The sequence below is a fragment of the Chiroxiphia lanceolata genome, chromosome 1 (assembly GCF_009829145.1).
Source record: "Chiroxiphia lanceolata isolate bChiLan1 chromosome 1, bChiLan1.pri, whole genome shotgun sequence".
Taxonomy (NCBI): Eukaryota; Metazoa; Chordata; class Aves; order Passeriformes; family Pipridae; genus Chiroxiphia; species Chiroxiphia lanceolata.
Genome location: NC_045637.1, coordinates 590,487 through 610,492, shown reverse-complemented (window position 1 = coordinate 610,492; position 20,006 = coordinate 590,487). Strand labels below are relative to the sequence as shown.

The 20,006-nt window shown below is 62.3% G+C and overlaps 2 protein-coding genes across 4 annotated transcripts in view; one reads left to right on the top strand and one right to left on the bottom strand.

The window, feature by feature from the left end:
- The window catches only part of LOC116797962 (erythroblast NAD(P)(+)--arginine ADP-ribosyltransferase-like), a 471,907-nt gene that overhangs the window by 21,755 nt on the left and 430,146 nt on the right, over window positions 1–20,006 (bottom strand). The gene's annotated exons all lie outside the window — the stretch shown is intronic.
- The window catches only part of SHARPIN (SHANK associated RH domain interactor), a 33,911-nt gene continuing 14,276 nt past the window's right edge, over window positions 372–20,006 (top strand). The window contains exons 1-9 of one of the 3 annotated variants that reach the window (XM_032709796.1): window positions 372–694; window positions 1,001–1,112; window positions 1,161–1,277; window positions 4,766–4,936; window positions 7,165–7,306; window positions 10,709–10,799; window positions 13,171–13,435; window positions 15,318–15,448; window positions 17,947–18,117. In XM_032709796.1, the coding sequence (XP_032565687.1) occupies window positions 386–694; window positions 1,001–1,112; window positions 1,161–1,277; window positions 4,766–4,936; window positions 7,165–7,306; window positions 10,709–10,799; window positions 13,171–13,435; window positions 15,318–15,448; window positions 17,947–18,117 (1,509 nt within the window). In that variant the 5' untranslated portion in view covers window positions 372–385. Of the gene's footprint in view, window positions 695–1,000; window positions 1,278–4,765; window positions 4,937–7,164; window positions 7,307–10,708; window positions 10,800–12,731; window positions 12,747–13,170; window positions 13,436–15,317; window positions 15,449–17,946; window positions 18,118–20,006 lie in introns of all 3 variants that reach the window. The other 2 variants (XM_032709789.1, XM_032709779.1) reach the window with 2 other exon arrangements.

Below are 20,006 nucleotides of genomic sequence, written 5' to 3'. Positions count from 1 at the left end.
CGCCCCGGCGGTGCCCGCGGCCCGCCCACCCATTGGCGGGTGGGCCCGTCCATCATCGGAGACCCGCGCTTCCATTGGCTGACGGCGACGTCACTCAGCGGGCCCTCCCCCCGCGGGGGCGCTCGGCGCTCCGATTGGCTGGCGCGGACAAAGACGGGGGGCGGCTGTCAATCACCGCGGGGGGCGGGGCCGGGGCGCGCGGGGGGTGGGGCGTGATCAGCACAATCAGGGGGCGTGGTTACGGGCGGGGCCGCGGGCGGAACGTTCGATCCCGGAACTGCCGGGCGCGGAGCCGCGTTTCCCTCGTCCCGTTCCCCCTCCCCCCCCCCGCGGGGTGCCGGTTCGCTGCCGGACCGGGCGGGAGGCCGGAAGTGGCGGGGCCGCTATGGCGGCGCCCGGAGCGCCCGGGCCGGGCCCTGCCGCGGGCTCTGCCCCGAGCTCTGCCCCGAGCTCTGCCCCGAGCTCTGCCCCGGGCTCTCTCCCGCCTCCTGCCCCGGGGACGCTCCCGCCGCCGCTCCCGCTGCCTCCCACCGTGCTGATGGCGGCGCGGGCACAGCTCGCCGCGCCCTCCCGCCTCCTGCCCGCGGCCGCCGCCGGCGCCGCGCTCCGCCTGCAGCTCAGCGTGGAACCGGCCCCCGGCGGCCGCCGCCGCTTCCGCCTCGGGCTGAGGCTGCCGGAGGCGGGAGGAGGCGCGGTGAGGGCGGGCGGGGGGCGGAGGGACCCTCGGGGGGCTCCGCGGGGGTGTGTGTGTGGGGAGGGGGGCGGTGGGTTCGGTGCCGTTCCCGCGGAATTCCCGCCCGGAATTCGGGATCCGGAGGCTCCGGGATCGCCCCCGGGAGCCCTTGGAATTGCCATGGAGGGAACGTCCCGGGGGGTGCCGGGGTGGGGGCGGAGCTGACCCCGTGGGGGGCGGGGCTTGTGCCGCAGCGCTGTCGCGACAGGAGCCGTGTCGTGACTCCGCCGCCCCGTGTCCCTCTGTCCCTCTGTCCGTCTGTCCCAGCCCCTGGCAGAGTTCGACCTGCGGGACGTGTCCTACCGCGTGCGGGGCCCCGCGAGCCACGAGCTGGAGCTGCCGGGACCGGGATCGGGATCGGGATCGGGATCGGGATCGGGACCGGGATCGGGATCGGGATCGGGACCGGGACCGGGATCAGGGACAGGGACAGGGACAGCACCGGGGACGGGCTCGGCGACGGTGACCCTGCGGTTCCCCGAGGAGCGGGAGGCGCAACAGTGGTGGACGGTGCTGAGCAGCTCCCTCAGGGAGGCTCGGAGAGGTGGGACAGGGACACGGGGACAGGGCTTGGGGACAGGGGGACAGGAATGGGGACAGGGGGAAGGGGCTGGAGACAGGAATGGGGACACGGGGACGGGGCTGGAGACAGGGGGACAGGAATGGGGACAGGGGGACAGGAATGGGGACAGGGGGACGGGGCTGGAGACAGGAATGGGGACACGGGGACAGGGCTGGGGATGGGGGGACAGGGGGACACGGGGACAGGGCTTGGGGACAGGGGGACAGGAATGGGGACAGGGGGAAGGGGCTGGAGACAGGAATGGGGACACGGGGACAGGGATAGGAACAGGGGGACAGGGATGGGGACAGGGGGACAGGGGGACACGGGGACAGGGCTGGGGACAGGGGGACAGGAATGGGGACAGGGGGACAGGAATGGGGACAGGGGGACAGGGCTTGGGGACAGGGCTGGGGACAGAGGGACACAGGGACAGGGCTGGGGACAGAGGGACACACGGACACGGGGACAGGGCTGGGGACAGGGCTGGAGCTGGGGGACACAGCCAAGGTGGTGGGACAGGGATATGGGGCTGGGGACAGGCATATGGGGCTGGAGACAGGGATATGGGGCTGGGGACAGAGATATGGGGCTGGGGACAGGGACACAGGGATGGGGACAGGGACACAGGGATGGGAGACAGGAATTTGGGACTGGGGGTAGGGACACAGGGCTGGGGACAGGGATATGGGGCTGGGGACAGGGATTTGGGGCTGGGGACAGAGATATGAGGATGGGGACGGGGACACAGGGATGGGGACAGGGATTTGGGAATGGGAGTATGGGGTTGGGGACAGGGACACAGAGCTGGGGACAGGGATTTGAGGCTGGGCACAGGGGCATGGGGCTGAGGGACAGGGATATGGGGCTGGGCACAGGGATTTGGGGCTGGGCACAGGGACACGGGGCTGGGCACAGGGATATGGGGCTGGGGGACAGGGATATGGGGCTGGGCACAGGGATATGGGGCTGGGCACAGGGATTTGGGGCTGGGCACAGGGACACGGGGCTGGGCACAGGGATATGGGGCTGGGGGACAGGGATATGGGGCTGGGCACAGGGATATGGGGCTGGGGGACAGGGCTGGGGCAGTGACCTGGGGACAGGGGTGACTGTGCCACCCTGGTGCCAGGAGGGAGCTGATCCCTCGGGTGACCCCGGAAGGTCTGTGGGGTGTCCCCTCCCCCTGTCCTGGACACTCGGGGGTCCCGGGGGTGGCTCTGCCCTGGGACACGGGCTGGGGACACCATTCCCAGGGAGGGGACACCATTCCCGGGGGGGGGGACACCATTCCCAGGGAGGGGACACCATTCCCGGGGGGGGACACCATTCCCAGGGAGGGGACACCATTCCCAGGGGGGGACACCATTCCCAGGGAGGGGACACCATTCCCGGGGGGGGACACCATTCCCAGGGGGGGACACCATTCCCAGGGGGGGACACCATTCCCGGGGGGGGGACACCATTCCCAGGGAGGGGACACCATTCCCAGGGGGGGGACACCATTCCCGGGGGGGGGGACACCATTCCCAGGGAGGGGACACCATTCCCAGGGGGGGGACACCATTCCCAGGGAGGGGACACCATTCCCGGGGGGGGGGGACACCATTCCCAGGGGGGGACACCATTCCCAGGGGGGGACACCATTCCCAGGGAGGGGACACCATTCCCAGGGGGGGACACCATTCCCGGGGAGGGGACACCATTCCCAGGGGGGGGACACCATTCCCGGGGGGGGTCACCATTCCCGGGGGGGGGGACACCATTCCCACGGGGGGGGACACCATTCCCAGGGAGGGGACACCATTCCAGGGGGGGGACACCATTCCCAGGGAGGGGACACCATTCCCTGGGGGGGGACACCATTCCCAGGGGGGGACACCATTCCCGGGGGGGGGACACCATTCCCAGGGAGGGGACACCATTCCCGGGGGGGGACACCATTCCCAGGGAGGGGACACCATTCCCGGGGGGGGGGGACACCATTCCCAGGGAGGGGACACCATTCCAAGGGAGGGGACACCATTCCCAGGGAGGGGACACCATTCCCAGGGGGGGACACCATTCCCGGGGAGGGGACACCATTCCCAGGGAGGGGACACCATTCCCAGGGGGGGACACCATTCCCAGGGGGGACACCATTCCCGGGGGGGGACACCATTCCCGGGGAGGGGACACCATTCCCAGGGTGGGGGACACCATTCCCAGGGGGGGACACCATTCCCAGGGAGGGGACACCATTCCCAGGGGGGGACACCATTCCTGGGGGGGGGGACACCATTCCCAGGGGGGGGGACACCATTCCCAGGGGGGGACACCATTCCCAGGTGGGGGGACACCATTCCCGGGGGGGACACCATTCCCAGGGGGTGACACCATTCCCAGGGGGGGGACACCATTCCCAGGTGGGGGGACACCATTCCCAGGGAGGGGACACCATTCCCAGGGTGGGGGACACCATTCCCAGGGAGGGGACACCATTCCCAGGGGGGGACACCATTCCCAGGGTGGGGGACACCATTCCCAGGGGGGGACACCATTCCCAGGGGGGGGACACCATTCCCGGGGGGGACACCATTCCCAGGGAGGGGACACCATTCCCAGGGGGGGGACACCATTCCCAGGGAGGGGACACCATTCCCGGGGGGGGACACCATTCCCAGGGAGGGGACACCATTCCCAGGGGGGGGGACACCATTCCCAGGGAGGGGACACCATTCCCAGGGGGGGACACCATTCCCAGGGGGGACACCATTCCCGGGGGGGGACACCATTCCCGGGGAGGGGACACCATTCCCAGGGTGGGGGACACCATTCCCAGGGGGGGACACCATTCCCAGGGAGGGGACACCATTCCCAGGGGGGGACACCATTCCTGGGGGGGGGGACACCATTCCCAGGTGGGGGGACACCATTCCCAGGGGGGGACACCATTCCCAGGTGGGGGGACACCATTCCCGGGGGGGACACCATTCCCAGGGGGTGACACCATTCCCAGGGAGGGGACACCATTCCCAGGGTGGGGGACACCATTCCCAGGGAGGGGACACCATTCCCAGGGGGGGACACCATTCCCAGGGTGGGGGACACCATTCCCAGGGGGGGACACCATTCCCAGGGGGGGGACACCATTCCCGGGGGGACACCATTCCCAGGGAGGGGACACCATTCCCAGGGGGGGGACACCATTCCCAGGGAGGGGACACCATTCCCGGGGGGGGACACCATTCCCAGGGAGGGGACACCATTCCCAGGGGGGGGACACCATTCCCAGGGAGGGGACACCATTCCCAGGGAGGGGACACCATTCCCAGGGGGGGGACACCATTCCCAGGGGGGGGACACCATTCCCGGGGGGGGACACCATTCCCAGGGGGGGGACACCATTCCCGGGGGGGGGACACCATTCCCAGGGGGGAGGGACCCTTGGGGCCAGCGGGGTCGGTCCCAGCCCTGCCGTGCCCCCACAGCCTCGGAGGGCACAGCGACGGCCGCGGGGGACACGGGGACAGCCGCGGGGGACACGGGGACAGCCGCGGGGGACACGGGGACAGCCGCGGAGGCCCCACCCTCGTCCCTGCCCCCGTCGGACCCGGAGCAGGACCCGGAAGAGCTGCGGACCCTGGAGCTGGCAGAGAGAGGTATCCCGGGAAATCGGGGCATCCCGGAGCTGGGAAACGCCCCGGAGGCCCCTGAGTGCCCCCCCCCCAGCCCTGCCCATGTCCCCAAAAGTGCCACCTCCCCGGGGATGCTCCATCCGCCAGGGCTGGGCAGCCTTTTCCAGGAGGGGTTTTCCCAAAATCCCACCTGAGCCTCCCCTGGCACAGTTTGGGGCCGTTTCCCATCGTCCTGTCCCTGTTCCCTGGGGGCAGAGCCTGACCCCCCCCAGTGTCTCCTCCTGTCCCCTCCTGTCCCTGTGGTGTCCCCAGGCCGGGCCCTTCCTGCTCTGGGTGGGCTGTGGGGTGTGGGGGGTGTCAGTGCTGTCCCTCAGTGTCCTTCAGTGTCCTCAGGGGTGTCAGTGCTGTCCCTCAGTGTCCTTCAGTGTCCTCAGGGGTGTCAGTGCTGTCCCTCAGTGTCCCTCAGTGTCCCCCCTGTCCCGGGGTGTCAGTGCTGTCCCCCTGTTCTCCCCTGTTCCCCCCTGTCCCCAGAGGTGTCCGTGCTGTCCCTCAGTGTCCTCTCTGTCCCCAGAGGAGCTGTGCTGTCCCTCAGTGTCCCCCCTGTCCCCCCCTGTCCCCAGAGGAGCTGTGCTGTCCCTCAGTGTCCCCAGGAGTGTCAGTGCTGTCCCTCAGTGTCCCCCCCCATCCCCAGAGGAGCTGTGCCTTCGCCTGGCCGAGGTCATTGGGGTCTGTGGGGTGTTTGGGGTGTCAGTGCTGTCCCTCAGTGTCCCCTCTGTCCCCAGAGGAGCTGTGCCTTCGCCTGGCCGAGGTCATTGGGGTCTGTGGGGTGCTTGGGGTGTCAGTGCTGTCCCTCAGTGTCCCCCCCTGTCCCCAGAGGAGCTGTGCCTTCGCCTGGCCGAGGTCATTGGGGTCTGTGGGGTGCTTGGGGTGTCAGTGCTGTCCCTCAGTGTCCCCCCCTGTCCCCAGAGGAGCTGTGCCTTCGCCTGGCCGAGGTCATTGGGGTCTGTGGGGTGCTTGGGGTGTCAGTGCTGTCCCTCAGTGTCCCTCAGTGTCCCCCCTGTCCCCAGGGGTGTCCGTACTGTCCCTCAGTGTCCCCCGTGTCCCCCCCTGTCCCCAGAGGAACTGTGCTGTCCCTCAGTGTCCCTCAGTGTTCCTCAGTGTCCCCCTGTCCCCAGGGGTGTCCGTGCTGTCCCTCAGTGTCCCCCCTGTCCCCCCCATCCCCAGAGGAGCTGTGCCTTCGCCTGGCCGAGGCCATGGGGGGCTGTGGGGTGTATGGGGGTGTCAGTTCTGTCCCCCCCTGTCCCCAGAGGAGCTGTGCCTTCGCCTGGCCAAGGTCGTTGTGGTCTCTGGGGTGTCTGGGGTGTCAGTGCTGTCCCCCTGTCCCCCCCTGTCCCCAGAGGAGCTGTGCTGTCCCTCAGTGTCCCTCAGTGTCCCCCTGTCCCCAGGGGTGTCCGTGCTGTCCCTCAGTGCCCCCCTGTCCCCTCTGTCCCCAGAGGAGCTGTGCCTTCGCCTGACCGAGGCCATGGGGGGCTGTGGGGTGTTTGGGGTGTCAGTGCTGTCTCTCAGTGTCCCCCCTGTGTCCCCCCTGTCCCCCCCATCCCCAGAGGAGCTGTGCCTTCGCCTGGCCGAGGCCATGGGGGGCTGTGGGGTGTATGGGGTGTCAGTGCTGTCTCTCAGTGTCCCCCCTGTGTCCCCCCTGTCCCCCCCTGTCCCCAGAGGAGCTGTGCCTTCGCCTGGCTGAGGTCATTGTGGTCTGTGGGGTGTGTGGGGTGTCAGTGCTGTCCCTCAGTGTCCCCCCCTGTCCCCAGAGGAGCTGTGCCTTCGCCTGGCCGAGGTCATTGGGGTCTGTGGGGTGCTTGGGGTGTCAGTGCTGTCCCTCAGTGTCCCTCAGTGTCCCCCCTGTCCCCAGGGGTGTCCGTACTGTCCCTCAGTGTCCCCCGTGTCCCCCCCTGTCCCCAGAGGAACTGTGCTGTCCCTCAGTGTCCCTCAGTGTTCCTCAGTGTCCCCCTGTCCCCAGGGGTGTCCGTGCTGTCCCTCAGTGTCCCCCCTGTCCCCCCCATCCCCAGAGGAGCTGTGCCTTCGCCTGGCCGAGGCCATGGGGGGCTGTGGGGTGTGTGGGGGTGTCAGTGCTGTCCCCCCCTGTCCCCAGAGGAGCTGTGCCTTCGCCTGGCCGAGGCCATGGGGGGCTGTGGGGTGTCTGGGGTGTCAGTGCTGTCTCTCAGTGTCCCCCCTGTGTCCCCCCCTGTCCCCAGAGGAGCTGTGCCTTCGCCTGGCCGAGGCCATCGGGGCCGGGGACGAGGCGTTGGCGGCTCAGAGCGCGGCGTCCCTGGCGCGGCACCACACGGAGCTGAGCGTGAGCCTCAGGGACACCAACTACCCCGGGGGGGAGCTCAGGTCAGCCTTCAGCACCCTCCTCCTCCTCATTCAGCCTCCTCCTCCTCCTCATTCAGCGCCATCCTTCTCCTCATTTAGCCCCCTCCTCCTCCTCATTCAGCCCCATCCTTCTTCAGCCCCCCTCCTTCTCTTCCTTCAGCACCCTCCTTCTCCGCATTCAGCCTCCTCCTTCTCCACTTTCAGCCTCCTCCTCTTTCAGCCCCCCTCCTCCTCCTCCTTCAACCCCCCTCCTCCTCCTCCTTCAGCCCCCTCCTCCTCCTCCTCCTCCTCCTTCAGCCCCCTCTTCCTCCTCCTCCTCTTTCAACCCCCCTCCTCCTCTTTCAACCCCCCTCCTCCTCCTCTTTCAACCCCCCTCCTCCTCCTCTTTCAACCCCCCTCCTCCTCCTCCTTCAGCCCCCTCCTCCTCCTCATTCAGCTTCTACCTTCTCCTCCTTCAGTCCCCTCCTCCTTCAGCCCCCTCTTCCTCCTCCTCATTCAGCCTCCTCCTCCTCCTCCTCATTCAGCCCCCTCCTCCTCCTCCTCCTCTTTCAGCCCCCTCCTCCTCCTCATTCAGCCTCTACCTTCTCCTCCTTCAGCCCCCTCCTCCTTCAGCCCCCTCTTCCTCCTCCTCATTCAGCCTCCTCCTCCTCCTCCTCATTCAGCCTCCTCCTCCTCCTCCTCATTCAGCCTCCTTTTCATTCTCCTTCAGCCCCCTCCTCCTTCTTCATCCTCCTCCTTCTTCAGCCCCCTCCTCCTTCAACTCCCTGCTTCTCTTCCTTCATCCCCCTCCTCCTCATCCTTCAGTCCCATCCTCTTTCATCCCCGTCTTCCCCCTCCTTCAGCCCCCTTCTCTTCATCCCAGTGTCATGGTTTGAGATAGCCCAAAATCCAATTCCCTAGCTCCATCCCCCTCTGCAACAGTCTCAGGTACTGCCTGGCCATCATTGCTGGGGCTGACTTCAGTGTCTTTACTGGACGGAATTTTTTGTGTGGCCTTTTGTTCCCGTGCAACCTGGTCCAAGAGCCACGGCATGTGGCTCGGTATCCCTGTATCCCAGTATCCCATATCCCACTGTCATAGTATCCCTATATCCCAGTATCCTTGTATCCAAGTATCCCACTGTCTCAGTATCTCTGTATCCCAATAATCTCTGTATCCCAGTATCCCTGTATCCCAATATCCCAGTATCCCCATATCCCACTATCCCTGTATCCCAGTACCCCCATACCCCTCTATCCAGTATCTCACTGTCCCAGTGTCCCATTATCCCATGTCCCGGTGCCCCGTACCGCCTGTTATCCTGTGTCCCAGTGCCCCATTCCCCCCATCCCATTATCCCGTGTCCCTGTGTCGCTGTCCCGGTGCCCCCGTTATCCCGTGTCCGTGTGTCGTTGTCCTGATGCCCCGTTCCCTACGTTATCCCATTATCCTGTGTCCCAGTGCCCCATTCCCCCCATCCCATTATCCCGTGTCCGTGTGTCGTTGTCCCGATGCCCCGTTCCCCCCATCCCATTATCCCGTTATCCCGTACCCCACGTTATCCCGTTATCCCGCTGTCCCGGTGCCCACGTTATCCCGTGTCCCGGTGTCGCTGTCCCTGTGCCCCCCATCCCATTATCCCGTTATCCTGGTGCCCCATACCCCACATTATCCCGTTATCCCATTCCCCCCATCCCGTTATCCCGCTGTCCCGGTGCCCACATTATCCCGTTATCCCGTGTCCCTGTGTCACTGTCCCTGTGCCCCCCATCCCATTATCCCGTTATCCCGTGTCCCTGTGTTGTTGTCCCAGTGCCCCCCATCCCATTATCCCGTTATCCCGCTGTCCCGGTGCCCCCGTTATCCCGTGTCCCAGTGCCCCATACCCCACGTTATCCCATTATCCCGTTATCCCCTGTCCCTGTGTCGTTGTCCCAGTGCCCCCCATCCCATTATCCCGTTATCCCGGTGCCCACGTTATCCCACTGTCCCGGTGCCCCGTACCCCACGTTATCCCGTTATCCCGTGTCCCTGTGTCGTTATCCCGCTGTCCCGGTGCCCCCGTTATCCCGTGTCCCTGTGTCGTTATCCCGCTGTCCCCGTGACCCCGTTATCCCGTGTCCCTGTGTCGTTATCCCGCTGTCCCCGTGACCCCGTTATCCCGTGTCCCTGTGTCGTTATCCCGCTGTCCCGGTGCCCACGTTATCCCGTGTCCCCGTGTCCGTGTGTCGCTGTCCCGGTGCCCGCGTTATCCTGTTATCCCGTTATCCCGTACCCCACGTTATCCCATTATCCCGTGTCCCTGTGTCACTGTCCCGGTGCCCCCATTATCCCGTTATCCCGTACCCCACGTTATCCTGTTATCCCGTGTCCCTGTGTCGCTGTCCCGGTGCCTCCATTATCCCGTTATCCCGTACCCCAAGTTATACCATTATCCCGTGTCCCTGTGTCGCTGTCCCGGTGCCCCCATTATCCCGTTATCCCGTACCCCACGTTATCCTGTTATCCCGTGTCCCTGTGTCGTTGTCCCGGTGCCCACGTTATCCCGTTATCCCGTTATCCCATACCCCCCGTTATCCCATTATCCTGTGTCCCTGTGTCGTTGTCCCGGTGCCCATGTTATCCCATTATCCCGTTATCCCATACCCCCCGTTATCCCATTATCCCGTGTCCCTGTGTCGTTGTCCCAGTGCCCCCCATCCCATTATCCAATGTCCCACTGCCCCAGTTATCCCGTTATCCCGTACCCCACGTTATCCCATTATCCCATGTCCCTGTGTCGCTGTCCCGGTGCCCATGTTATCCCATTATCCCGTTATCCCGTACCCCACGTTATCCCATTATCCCGTGTCCCTGTGTCGCTGTCCCGGTGCCCATGTTATCCCATTATCCCGTTATCCCATACCCCACGTTATCCCATTATCCCGTGTCCCTGTGTTGTTGTCCCGGTGCCCCGTACCCCCTGTTATCCCGTTATCCCGTGTCCCTGTGTCACTGTCCTGGTGCCCCCCATCCCATTATCCCGTTGTCCCGGTGCCCCGTACCCCCCGTTATCCCATTATCCCGTGTCCCAGTGTCATTGTCCCGGTGCCCCCCATCCCATTATCCCGTTATCCCCGTGCCCCATACCCCCCGTTATCCCGTTATCCCGTATCCCAGTGCCCCGTACCCCCCGTTATCCCGTTATCCCGTGTCCCTGTGTCACTGTCCCAGTGCCCCCCATCCCATTATCCGGTTATCCCGGTGCCCCGTACCCCCCGTTATCCCGTTATCCCGGTGCCCCCCATCCCATTATCCGGTTATCCCGGTGCCCCGTACCCCCCGTTATCCCGTTATCCCGGTGCCCCCCATCCCATTATCCCGTTATCCCGGTGCCCCGTACCCCCCGTTATCCCGTTATCCCGGTGCCCCCGTAATCCCGTTGTCCCGTGTGCCGTTCCCAGCATGGCCGTGTGGGTGGAAGATGCCACGTCCTCGGCCAACATCACCCTGCGGGTGCGGCCCCACCTCACCATCGGCACCCTCAAGGAGCAGGTACGGGGGGGGCACCCAAAACTCACCTGGGGGCACCCAAAACTCACCTGGGAACTCACCTGGGGGCACCCAAAACTCACCTGGGGGCACCCAAAACTCACCTGGGGGCACCTGGGGGCACCCAAAACTCATCTGGGGGGCACCCAGAACTCACCTGGGAACTCACCTGGGATCTCACCTGGGGGATCTCACCTGGAACTCACCTGGGAACTCACCTGGGAACTCACCTGGGGGCACCCAAAACTCACCTGGGAACTCACCTGGGATCTCACCTGGGGGATCTCACCTGGAACTCACCTGGAACTCACCTGGGAACTCACCTGGGGGCACCCAAAACTCACCTGGGAACTCACCTGGGATCTCACCTGGGGGATCTCACCTGGAACTCACCTGGGAACTCACCTGGGGGCACCCAAAACTCACCTGGGAACTCACCTGGGATCTCACCTGGGGGATCTCACCTGGGGGATCTCACCTGGAACTCACCTGGGAACTCACCTGGGGGCAGCCAAAACTCACCTGGGAACTCACCTGGGGGCACCCAAAACTCACCTGGGAACTCACCTGGGAGGCACTTGGGAACTCACCTGGGGGCACCTGGGGGGCAGCTGGAACTCACCTGGGAACTCACCTGGGGGCACCCAAAACTCACCTGGGGGCACCTGGGGGCACCCAAAACTCACCTGGGAACTCACCTGGGGGCACCCAAAACTCACCTGGGGGGCACCCAAAACTCACCTGGGGAACACCCAAAACTCACCTGGGGGCATCTGGGGGCACCCAAAACTCACCTGGGAACTCACCTGGGGGCACCCAAAACTCACCTGGGGGGCACCCAAAACTCATCTGGGGAACACCCAAAACTCACCTGGGAACTCACCTGGGGGCACCCAAAACTCACCTGGGGGCATCTGGGGGCACCCAAAACTCACCTGGGAACTCACCTGGGGGCACCCAAAACTCACCTGGGGGCACCCAGAACTCACCTGGGGGGCACCCAAAACTCATTTGGGGGCACTGGTGGGCACCTGGAACTCACCTGAGATCTCACGTGGGGGATCTCAACTGGAACTCACCTGGGGGCACCTGGAACTCACCTGGGATCGTGTCCCGGACCCCAGCCCAGGGAGGGGGGTGGGATCCCCAGGATCACCTGGGGGTCACCTGAGGGCTGAGTCAGAGCCTGGCCTGGGGGAAATGAGACTCCTGGGATCTCCTGGAGGCTCACCTGGGACTCACCTGGATCTTACCTGGGGCTCACCTGGGGGAGAATGGGACCCCTGGCTCACGTGGGGTGTCACCTGGGACTCACCTGGATCTTACCTGGGGCTCACCTGGGGGAGAATGGGACCCCTGGCTCACGTGGGGTGTCACCTGGGACTCACCTGGATCTTACCTGGGGCTCACCTGGGGGAGAATGGGACCCCTGGCTCACGTGGGGTGTCACCTGGGACTCACCTGGGGCTCACCTGGACCTTACCTGGGGCCCTGCCTGAGGGAGAATGGGACCCCCGGCTCACTTGGGGTGTCACCTGGGGTCTCACCTGGGGCTCACCTGGGGTCTCACCTGGGGCTCACCTGGGGTCTTACCTGGGGCTCACCTGGGATCTCACCTGGATCTTACCTGGATCTTACCTGGGGCCCTGCCTGAGGGAGAATGGGACCCCCGGCTCACCTGGGGCTCACCTGGGATCTCACCTGGGGCTCACCTGGGATCTCACCTTGGAGCTCACCCAGGATCTCACCTGTGTCTCCCCCCAAAGTGTCTCAGGAGCTGTTCCCATGTCCAAGAGCTGGTTCCCATGTCCGTGTCTCTCCTGTCCCAGGACCTGTTCCCCCATCGCTGTCTCTCCTGTCCCCTCAGGTGTTCCAGGAGCTGTTCCCATGTCCAGGAGCTGTTCCCCCATCCCTGTCTCCTGTGTCTCTCCCCAGGTGTTCCAGGAGCTGGTTCCCACATGCCTGTCTCTCCTGTCCCTGTCCCTCCTGTCCCAGGAGCTGTTCCCATGTCTGTGTTTCCTGTCCCAGGTGTTCCAGGAGCTGTTCCCATGTCCAAGAGCTGTTCCCATCTCTCTGTCTCTCCTCAGGTGTTCCAGGAGCTGGTTCCCATGTCCAGGACCTGTTCCCCCATCCCTGTCTCTCCTGTCCCCTCAGGTGTTCCAGGAGCTGTTCCCATGTCCAGGACCTGTTCCCAGATCCCTGTCTCTCCTGTCCCCCTAGGTGTTCCAGGAGCTGTTCCCCCATCCCTGTCTCTCCTGTCCCCTCAGGTGTTCCAGGAGCTGGTTCCCATGTCCAGGAGCTGTTCCCATGTCCAGGAGTTGTTCCCATGTCCAGGAGCTGTTCTCATGTCGGTGTCTCTCCTGTGTCCCCCCAGGTGTTCCAGGAGCTGGGTTTCCACCCCCGTGTGCAGCGCTGGATCATCGGGCAGTGCCTGTGCTCCGACGGGCGCTCGCTGGGCTCGTACGGGGTGCGGCGGGACGGGGACCCCGCGTTCCTGTACCTGCTGTCTGCGGGGGTGGCGGGGCTCACCCGCCACGAGCAGGCCCAGGCGCTGCTGCGGGCCCTGCCCGGGGACGGGGCGGCCACCGAGGCCCAGGGCAACCAGGGCAACCAGGCGGGGCCTGCGGCGCCTCAGCGGGGTACGGACACGCGGCCTCCTGCCCCTGCTCCTGCTGCTTCCTCCTGCTCCTCCTTCCTCCTACTCCTGCTCCTGCTCCTTCTTCCTGCTCCTGCTCCTGCTCCTGCTCCTGCTCCTGCTCCTTCCTGCTACTCCTCTTCCTCCTTCTACTCCTGCTCCTTCCTCCTCCTCCTCCTCCTTCTCCTCCTCCTTTTGCTCCTGCTCCTTCCTCCTGCTCCTGCTCCTGCTCCTTCCTCCTGCTCCTTCCTCCTGCTCCTTCCTGCTTCTTCTTCCTTCTCCTGCTTTTTCCTCCTCCTCCTCCTCCTTCCTCCTCCTCCTTCCTGCTTCTTCTTCCTTCTGCTCCTTCCTCCTGCTCCTCCTGCTCCTTCCTCCTCCTCCTTCCTTCTTCTCCTCCTCCTGCTCCTTCCTCCCCCTTCTTTATCCTGCTCCTTCCTCCTCCTGCTCCTTCCTCCTCCTGCTTCTTCCTCCTGCTCCTTCCTCCCCCTCCTCCTGCTCCTTCTTCCTGCTTTTCCTCCTTCTCTTGCTCCTTCCTTCTCTCCTCCTCCTCCTTTTGCTCCTGCTCCTTCCTCCTGCTCTTCCTGTTCCTTCCTCCTCCTCCTCCTCTTCCTGGTCCTGCTCCTTCCCCCTGCTTCTTCCTCCTGCTCCTCCTCCTCCTGCTCCTTCCTCCTCCTCCTGCTCCTCCTGCTCTTGCTCCTTCCTCCTGCTCCTTCCTCCTGCTCCTTCCTCCTGCTCCTTCCTCTTGCTCCTCCTCCTCCTGCTCCTTCCTCCTGCTCCTTCCTCCTGCTCCTTCCTCTTGCTCCTCCTCCTCCTGCTCCTTCCTCCTCCTCCTTCCTGCTTCTTCTTCCTTCTACTCCTTCCTCCTGCTCTTTTCTCCTTCTTCCTTCTCCTGTTCCTCCTCCTCCTTCCTGCTGCTTCTTCCTTCTCCTGCTCCTTCCTCTTCCTTCTCCTGCTTCTTCCTCCTTCTTCCTTCTCCTGCTCCTTTCTCCTCCTCCTTCCTTCTCTTCTTCCTCCTCCTTCCTGCTCCTTCCTCCTCCTTCTCCTCCTGCTCCTTCCTCCTTCCTGCTCCTTTTTCCTCCTCCTCCTGCTCCTTCCTGCTCCTTCCTCCTCATCCTCCTTTTCTTGCTCCTTTCTCTTCTTCTCTTTCTTTGGTTTTTTTCTTCCTCATTTTTTTCCTTTTTCTTTTTTCCTTCTTTTCTTTCTTTCTTTTCCTTCTTTCTTCTTATTCTCTCGTTCTCCTATTCCTGCTCGTTTCTCTTTTCTGTTCCTTCTATATTTCTTTTCTCTTTCCTTTTACTTTTCTTTCCCCTTCTTTCTTCTTTTCTGTTCCTTTTCCTCTTCTTCCTTTTCTTCGTTTTTTCTCATTCTCCTCTTTCCTTCTCCTTTCTCTTCCCTTGTCCTTTATCTTTCCTCTTTCTCCTCATTCCTTCCCCTCTTTTTCCTGCTCTTTGTTCTTTCTTTTTTCTCCTGTTTACTCCTCTTTTTCTCTGCCTTCATTTTTCCGTTCCCTTCCCTTCCCTTCCCTTCCCTCCCCTTCCCAAACCTTCCCTTCCCAAACCTTCCCTTCCCTTCCCAAACCTTCCCAAACCTTCCCAAACCTTCCCAAACCTTCCCTTCCCAAACCTTCCCTTCCCAAACCTTCCCAAACCTTCCCAAACCTTCCCAAACCTTCCCAAACCTTCCCAAACCTTCCCTTCCCAAACCTTCCCAAACCTTCCCTTCCCAAACCTTCCCTTCCCTTCCCAAACCTTCCCTTCCCAAACCTTCCCAAACCTTCCCAAACCTTCCCAAACCTTCCCTTCCCTTCCCAAACCTTGCCTTCCCAAACCTTCCCAAACCTTCCCTTCCCTCCCCTCCCCTTCCCTCCCTCACTGTGATCCCCCCAGGCCGTGTCCCGGAGCCGGGGGATCGTTTGGACATCGGGATGATCCAACATCACCTGGACTCGCTGCAGCTCCGGGACGGAACCGGGACCCCTCCCGGGACCCCCGCGCCGGGACCGCCCTGCCCCGAGCAGGTACGGGGGGAGGGATCCCCTGAGGGATCCCATGGGGACTGAGGGATCCCACAGAGCTGAGGATCCCACAGAGCTGAGGGATCCCACAGGGACTGAGAGATCTCACAGGGACTGAGGGATCCCACAGGGACTGAGGGATCCCACAGGGACTGAGTGATCCCACAGAGCTGAGGGATCCCACAGAGCTGAGGATCCCACAGGGCCCAAATGATCCCAAAGGGCCTGAGTGATCCCATGGGGTCCTGAGTGATCCCACAGGGACCTGAGTGATCCCATGGGGTCCTGAGGGATCCCACAGGGACCTGAGTGATCCCACAGAGCTGAGGGATCCCACAGGGACTGAGTGATCCCACAGGGCCTGAGTGATCCTACAGGGACTGAGAGATCCCACAGAGCTGAGGGATCCCACAGGGCCTGAGTGATCCCACGGGACCTGAGGGATCCCACAGGGACTGAGAGATCCCACAGAGCTGAGGGATCCCACAGGGCCTGAGTGATCCCACGGGACCTGAGGGATCCCACAGGGACTGAGTGATCCCACAGAGCTGAGTGATCCCACAGAGCCTGAGTGATCCCACAGAGCCCGAGTGATCCCACAGGACCTGAGGGATCCCACAGGGCCTGAGTGATCCCCATTCCCATTCCTGCTCCCAGCCTAGCCGTGCCCCCGTTCCCAGTGATCCCCATTCCCCATTCCCAGGGCTGACCATGCCCCCATCCCCATTCCCAGTGATCCCCATTCCCAGGGCTGACCATGCCCCCATCCCCGTTCCCAGTGATCCCCATTCCCAGGGCTGACCATGCCCCCATCCCCATTCCCAGTGATCCCCATTCCCCATTCCCAGGGCTGACCATGCCCCCATCCCCATTCCCAGTGATCCCCATTCCCACTCCCAGGCTGGCCGTGCCCCCATTCCCAGTGATGCTATTCCCATCCCAGGGCTGGCCATGCCCCATTCCCATTATTCCCATTATTCCCATCCCAGGGCTGGCCATGCCCCATTCCCATTATTCCCATTATTCCCATTATTCCCATTATTCCCATCCCAGGGCTGGCCATGCCCCATTCCCATTATTCCCATTATTCCCATTATTCCCGTTCCAGGGCTGGCCATGCCCCATTCCCATTATTCCCATTATTCCCATTATTCCCATTCCAGGGCTGGCCGTGCCCCATTCCCATTATTCCCATTATTCCCATTATTCCCGTTCCAGGGCTGGCCATACCCCATTCCCATTATTCCCATTATTCCCATTATTCCCATTATTCCCATCCCAGGGCTGGCCATGCCCCATTCCCATTATTATTCCCGTTATTATTCCCGTTATTCCCAGGGCTGGCTGTGCCCCATTCCCATCCCATTCCCGTTATTATTCCCGTTATTCCCAGGGCTGACCGTGCCCCATTCCCATCCCATTCCCATTATTATTCCCGTTATTCCCAGGGCTGGCTGTGCCCCATTCCCATTATTATTCCCATTATTCCCGTTATTCCCGTTATTCCCGTTATTCCCGTTATTCCCCATGCTGGCTGTGCCCCATTCCCATTATTATTCCTGTTATTCCCAGGGCTGGCCGTGCCCCATTCCTATTATTCCCATTATTCCCGTTATTCCCATTATTCCCCTTATTCCCGTTATTCCCATTATTCCCATTATTCCCGTTATTCCCGTTATTCCCAGGGCTGGCTGTGCCCCATTCCCATCCCATTCCCATAATTATTCCCGTTATTCCCAGGGCTGGCCGTGCCCCATTCCCATCCCATTCCCATTATTATTCCCATAATTATTCCCGTTATTCCCAGGGCTGGCCGTGCCCCATTCCCATTATTATTCCCGTTATTCCCATAATTATTCCCTGTTCCCAGGGCTGGCCGTACCCCATTCCCATCCCATTCCCATTATTATTCCCATAATTATTCCCATTATTCCCAGGGCTGGCCGTGCCCCATTCCCATCCCATTCCCATTATTATTCCCATAATTATTCCCATTATTCCCAGGGCTGGCCGTGCCCCATTCCCATTATTATTCCCGTTATTCCCATAATTATTCCCGTTATTCCCAGGGCTGGCCGTGCCCCATTCCCATAATTATTCCCTGTTCCCAGGGCTGGCCGTGCCCCATTCCCATTCCCATTCCCATAATTATTCCCTGTTCCCAGGGCTGGCCGTGCCCCATTCCCATTCCCATTCCCATTCCCATAATTATTCCCGTTATTCCCATAATTATTCCCTGTTCCCAGGGCTGGCCGTGCCCCATTCCCATTCCCGTTATTATTCCCGTTATTCCCATAATTATTCCCTGTTCCCAGGGCTGGCCGTGCCCCATTCCCATCCCATTCCCATTATTATTCCCATAATTATTCCCTGTTCCCAGGGCTGGCCGTGCCCCATTCCCATCCCATTCCCATTATTATTCCCATAATTATTCCCGTTATTCCCAGGGCTGGCCGTGCCCCATTCCCATTATTATTCCCATAATTATTCCCTGTTCCCAGGGCTGGCCGTGCCCCACGTGCACGTTCATCAACAAGCCGACCCGTCCCGGGTGTGAGATGTGCAGCTGTGCCCGACCCGCGGGGTACCGGGTACCGGGGGGGCACCAACCCGACCCCATAGAGAGACAGAGGCTCCAGAGGGAGCGGGACGGGGCACGGCAGTGCCAGCAGGTAATGGGGTATGTGGGAATGTGGGATATATGGGGTATGGGATCTGTGGGATATATGGGATATGGGATCTGTGGGGTATATGGGATATGGGATCTGTGGGGTATATGGGATATGGGGTACCGGGTACCGGGGGGGCACCAACCCGACCCCATAGAGAGACAGAGGCTGCAGAGGGAACGGGACGGGGCACGGCAGTGCCAGCAGGTAATGGGGTATGTGGGAATGTGGGATATATGGGATATGGGATCTGTGGGGGATATGGGATATGGGATCTGTGGGGTATATGGGATATGGGATCTGTGGGGTATATGGGTATGGGGTACCGGGTACCGGGGGGGCACCAACTCGACCCCATAGAGAGACAGAGACTGCAGAGGGAGCGGGACGGGGCACGGCAGTGCCAGCAGGTAATGGGGTATGTGGGAATGTGGGATATATGGGATATGGGATCTGTGGGATATATGGGATATGGGATCTGTGGGATATATGGGATATGGGGTACCAGGTACCGGGGGGGCACCAACCCGACCCCATAGAGAGACAGCGGCTGCAGAGGGAGCGGGACGGGGCACGGCAGTGCCAGCAGGTAATGGGGTATGTGGGAATGTGGGATATATGGGATATGGGATCTGTGGGGTATATGGGATATGGGATCTGTGGGGTATATGGGATATGGGATCTCTGGGATATATGGGATATGGGATCTGTGGGGTATATGGGATATGGGATCTGTGGGGTATATGGGATATGGGATCTGTGGGGTATATGGGATATGGGGTACCGGGTACCGGGGGGGCACCAACCCGACCCCATAGAGAGACAGAGGCTGCAGAGGGAACGGGACGGGGCACGGCAGTGCCAGCAGGTAATGGGATATGGGATCTGTGGGGTATATGGGATTTGGGGTATGGGATCTGTGGGGTATATGGGATATGGGATATGGGATCTGTGGGATATATGGGATATGGGATCTGTGGGGGATATGGGATATGGGGTACCGGGGGGGCACCAACCCGACCCCATAGAGAGACAGAGACTGCAGAGGGAGCGGGACGGGGCACGGCAGTGCCAGCAGGTAATGGGGTATGGGATCTGTGGGGTATATGGGATTTGGGGTATGGGATCTGTGGGGTATATGGGATATGGGATATGGGATCTGTGGGATATATGGGATATGGGATCTGTGGGGGATATGGGATATGGGGTACCGGGTACCGGGGGGGGCACCAACCCGACCCCATAGAGAGACAGAGACTGCAGAGGGAACGGGACGGGGCACGGCAGTGCCAGCAGGTAATGGGATCACAAGGGATCCATGGGGTATGGGATCCATGGGCTATGGGATCAGAGACAGCAGCTCCAGAGGGAACGGGACGGGGCACGGCAGTGCCAGCAGGCACCAGGATTGGGGGGATCTGCCAGGCAGTGCCAGCACGTGTGGGATCTCTGGGATCCAGGAGGTGTGGGATTGGGGGGATCTGCCAGGCAGTGCCAGCACGTGTGGGATCTCTGGGATCCAGGGGTGTGGGATTGGGGGATCTGCCAGGCAGTGCCAGCACGTGTGGGATCTCTGGGATCCAAGGGTGTGGGATTGGGGGATCTGCCAGGCAGTGCCAGCACGTGTGGGATCTCTGGGATCCAGGGGTGTGGGATTGGGGCAGGGGGCTCTGGTGGGTATGGGAATGTGGGGATCTGCTGGTGCCACCAGGGACAGGATCAGGGGATCCAGTGACACTGGGATCACAGGGCAGAGCTGCCAGTGCTGGGATCAGCAGTGCTGGGATCACAGGGGATCTGGGGTTGGGATCCAGCAGTACCGGGATTGGTGGGGATCCAGTGGTACTGGAATCACAGGGATCCAATGGATTGGGACTGGAGCTGCAGGAACA